General features: G+C 38.1%; 1 protein-coding gene across 1 annotated transcript; it reads left to right on the top strand.

Annotated features, from left to right (window-relative positions):
- Positions 1-634: 634 nt before the first annotated feature.
- Positions 635-3530, top strand: LOC118737430 (serine protease HTRA2, mitochondrial). Its single transcript, XM_036467912.1, has 2 exons — positions 635-1797; positions 2212-3530. The coding sequence occupies exons 1-2, from the start codon at positions 701-703 to the stop codon at positions 2375-2377; spliced, it is 1263 nt and encodes a 420-aa protein (XP_036323805.1). The 5' UTR covers positions 635-700; the 3' UTR covers positions 2378-3530.
- Positions 3531-4721: the final 1191 nt, after the last annotated feature.

The raw sequence follows: 4721 nt of genomic DNA, 5'->3' as shown, positions 1-4721 counted from the left end.
AGCGCCAACGCAACGCCAAAGTTGTATGTGGACGGGCCTTTAGCGAAAAGCAAGAAAAAATTGCTATGAAACCGAAGTTAGCTGAAATTCAGTAACATGGCGAAATGTCAAATATCAGCTGAGCACCAGAGCTGTCGTATCTAGTGGAATTTTTCCACATTATCTATTAGGGTGAGGTGAAGCTACGGTCCCCACAAAATTTCTGAATGAAGAGTCCAAGAACGTAAATACCAAAGAACGCAAATCTACTAAAGGCAACCCGTTACCAAAGAAGGTAAATTTATAAGAAGAGAGAACTCGTTACTCAGAAAATGTGCAGCGCAGATTTTGACCGTATCTGAAACGTTTGCAACAGGAATTCGTCTCCGTTTTGACTCTGTCCGCGGCAGATTTTTTATTTTCGCCGCGTATACGGAAAACAGAGATCGTTAAATACTTAAAAGAAATATTTAAAAATAAAAATTAAATAACTATTTAACGTTCTCTGGTTTTCCCTTCTTTTAGATTTACCAAAGAACGTAAATGTACATTTTACTTTCTTTCGTTCCTTAATAAAACATGCCACATCAAAGAGCTTAAATAAAAAATAACGTTATCCAACACTTTTTTTCAGCCATTAGGAATTGCGCGCAGATAAGAAGAAGACTTATCAGCTGATGCATGCAAAACAATCGGTAATACGCGGATTTTTGCAGCAGTGATGGCGTTGAATAATTTAAAAAAGGTTCATGTTTCACTGAAAATTTTAAATACCCGAGGATTATTGCGCTCACTTAATCAGTCAATTCGCGAACAACCACAAACAAGAAGCTATGGCAATGAAAACAACAATAACAATAAGGGAAATTCGCAGGACTATCGAAGAAAATCTTGCAGATCCAGCTTCCTGCCAATTGCCACTATTACTGCACTATCTGCTTACCTAGCATACGATCACAGGAAGTCTATTATACCACATGTGTCTGCTTTTACATTGCCCCCACTGTCTGGACGTCGCAACCAATATAATTTCCTTGCGGACGTTGTACATGCATGCGCACCGTCAGTGGTGTACATAGAGATAAAGGACATGCGACAGTTTGATTACTATACCGGCAAACCCGTCACGGCTTCAAATGGCTCTGGATTCATAATCGATTCCGATGGACTCATATTGACAAATGCCCATGTTGTCATCAATAAGCCACACACAATGGTACAGGTACGGCTAAACGACGGACGGATATTTCCTGGCGTAGTAGAAGATATAGACCAAACATCAGATCTGGCCACAGTGCGTATCGATTGTAAAAATTTGCCAGTAATGGCACTTGGGCAAAGTTCTACACTGCGTTCAGGCGAATGGGTTGTGGCGCTGGGTAGTCCATTGGCATTGAGCAACACAGTGACTGCTGGCGTCGTTAGTTCAACACAACGTCCCTCACAAGAGTTGGGGTTAAAAAATCGTGATATAAATTATATACAAACGGATGCTGCTATTACATTTGGAAATTCGGGCGGCCCACTAGTGAACTTAGATGGCGAAGCTATTGGGGTTAACTCAATGAAAGTCACCGCAGGAATTAGTTTTGCCATACCCATTGACTATGTTAAACTATTTCTTAAAAGAGCTGCAGAACGACGCAAACAAGGTGTCAGCAGGATGGATTATCCTGCCAAACGCTATATGGGCATAACAATGCTGACACTAACGCCCGACATACTCTTCGAACTAAAAAATCGGACGCAAAATGTACCCAGCGACCTGCAACATGGCGTGCTTGTGTGGAAAGTAATCATTGGTTCGCCGGCGCATACGTAAGTATTTTTTTATACATAAATATACGTTTGTTGATATTTGCAAGAACATCTTAAGTCTATCTTTAACGTACAAATATGCCAGTTGCTGAAAACAGTAACATTTTAAAAGGTTGTGAATAGCGATAAAATAATTTAATAGGTTTGGTAGAAAAATCGAGCAAAGTTCAAACTGTCAGCGTATATCAAATAAACTCTAAAACTTACTTGTGGAACGCGTATGTGTAAATCGAAGTGGCTTCGAGTAGCTTGTGGGATTTTTCTTTCGAATTGCACCATTTTTCTCTTTGGCGGCATATATGTATAGGTTTGGTCGACATATGCTATTTCGTTTGTCCGTTAAAGACACACTTAAGTTGTTCTTTCAAATGTCAAGGCGCGATATGACTAAATAGTTATTCCTTTTATTTTCAGTGGCGGTCTCTACCCTGGTGATATTGTTACGAAAATCAATGATAAAGACATCAAGAACTCCTCAGATGTTTATGAAGCTCTAGCTGATAAAACGAAATCGCTCGATATAACGATTTTCCGTGGTATGAAGAAAATGACCGTAAAGATTGTGCCTGAAGATCCTTAAGAACGGTTTTAGTATAAGACACTGTTGTACTTTACCGCAAAAGAATTTTGCAATGTTCTGGTATGAAAAACCATCAAAGTTTAGCCGCACTGCCTACAGAAAGCCGACTGCTAAAAAGCCGCCGTAAGAATTAGTTGATATTAGATACATATAACAAAAAATTTAATTTAAGGAAGCATTTCATGTAAGAAAACAGCCAAACTTAATAAAAAAGTTTGAAGTTAATTAAAAAAAAGATAAAGAAAGTTAATCATTAACATTAATCAATCAAACTAATACAACAATTAACAACAATTACAAAAATAATTGAATATGCAAGCACAAATACAAAGAGACTAAGCACATACAAAATTATAAATCACAAAGTCAAACGCCGCATGCAGCTCTCTACTTTTAACTCAAGCAAAACCACATTCAACATTTCCAAAATATTTTAATTTACTACTTTTGCATAACCTGGTGACACCAATTCTGTAAAAAACCTTTTATGATTTATTTCTTCCACTACACCCATGGTGCAATCGGTAAGTGCTGCATGCAATTTTCGTTATCTTATTTATCTTTTCTTTATCAATATTTATTTAGACGGACGTTTTTATTGCAATTCGTTTTGTGTTTTTTTTTTTTTAAATTTTTATCCTTTTCGCTTTGGAGAAGTTGACACCGGTCATGTGTGGGTCAACATATTGTAGTCCACCTTTCGGGCGATTGCGCGCCTGGATATCCGATAAATCATTTTCTTTTGTAAATAAAAAAGATGTTTGTAATGATAACGCAATGAATTAAATGTTTTCAATACATTCATATGTACATAGTATGTATGTATGTGTATCTATAGCCGCTAGCTGCTGCAACATTTAACGCTTATCTTTTTTCGTAATTTGGCTTCCTTTTCAATGTTGCGTGCGAATTATGGTAATTATGAATGAACGAAAAACACACACGGTGGCGAGCTACCGCTTCTCCATTGCGATTGTAAAACTTTTCTTGATGCTCCCAATAGATAAGACTTCGTTTTGTCAGAGTTTGAGTTTGCTCACGCAACAGTAGCGTCAATTGTTGTTGTGATCAGACATTTGCATTTCGATTTCATTGAATGCCGCTGCATTAATGCAACGGTTTCATCTTCAATTTCACTATGTTGTACGTATTTGCGTGCAATATTTTCGCCATATTGCTACCTACATATACATACATATATGTGTGTAAAAATACGCAGCTTATATCGTTTGCATGCCTGCACGATTTACACTAATTGAAATATCTGTGCCTTACAATCAATTGATGCAATATTTTTTTCTCCTCGAGCCGTCTCTATACCGCCTTCACTCTGCCTGCACTAATCTCTTCTGTCTTGCTATCCAGCTGGTAAATTTTCATAAATTTCTGTGCTAACCATGGGTGACATTCGACATTTGTGCCAATCAGTGCGGCTCTTTAGGCATACCTACCTACTAATATACATACATATGTACATACATACATATGTACATACATACATATGTGCTAACCAACTGTGCGTGTAAAGTGCTCAGGCGCTTATGCTTTGCCGCTGCGCGCATTTCGTGGCTCTTTTGCTGTCTACTTGTGTGCGCATGCGCACGTGTGTGTGTATAAGCTTGGCTTATAGCCTCGAAATTGGGCCAAAAAGTGAAATTGGAAATGCGAGGATTTAATTTGCTTGGCTTGTGTGACGTTTTTGCATAAATTGCGGGCCATTGTTATGATTTTATTTTTACGTATTGTATTTTCTCCTCTTTCGAATCCCTTTCTTTCTCTACCTCCCTTTTTGTGTTTCGTGTCATTGGCAACTTAATCGCTGTTCATTGATTGGCTGCTGAACTTGGCGCTTGTTTATGATATTGCAAAGCTTACGCGCTTTATATGTGAAAACGAGACTTTTATTGCATTTAAGCAGTCAATAAATGACACATACGATTAATAAATTTTTCAATTTTATATGCCATCGAAAATGTTACACATTTATCAACTTTCTTTGTAAGGATGCGTGGGTTTGCCGAAGGCAACTGAATAAATAAGATTTTTTTTGGGTGAAGTTGACAAGTAATGTGACAAGGTAAGTGGGATAAACCACAAGCTAACAATAAAAATAAAATTAATAAATTCAATAGGGTCAGTCCACAGGAACAAAGGCGTTAGGTTTGTCAGGTTTTCCGGACATACGAAGAGATGTTTCGAGTCGTGGAGTGTCTCTCCGCATGCCGGACACTCATTTGGCACATCTGCATCTAATCTGCTTAGGTATGAGTTTAACCTGCTGCAGTAGCCAGAGCGAAGTTAGGCTATTGCGGTTCTAGTCTCCCGAGGCAGATGAAGCTCCGTT

The sequence above is a fragment of the Rhagoletis pomonella genome, unplaced genomic scaffold (assembly GCF_013731165.1).
Source record: "Rhagoletis pomonella isolate Grant_MI unplaced genomic scaffold, Rhpom_1.0 Rhpom_scaffold_00004, whole genome shotgun sequence".
Classification (NCBI taxonomy): Eukaryota; Metazoa; Arthropoda; class Insecta; order Diptera; family Tephritidae; genus Rhagoletis; species Rhagoletis pomonella.
The sequence above is the reverse complement of the archived record's forward strand: the minus strand, read 5'-3'. Positions and strand labels throughout refer to the sequence as shown.

Coding starts and splice junctions, on each gene's coding strand:
- LOC118737430 (XM_036467912.1), top strand. CDS start 701: ATGGCGTTGAATAATTTAAAAAAGGTTCATGTTTCACTGAAAATTTTA. Junction 1,798..2,211: donor ATTGGTTCGCCGGCGCATAC/GTAAGTATTTTT, acceptor TTTTATTTTCAG/TGGCGGTCTCTACCCTGGTG.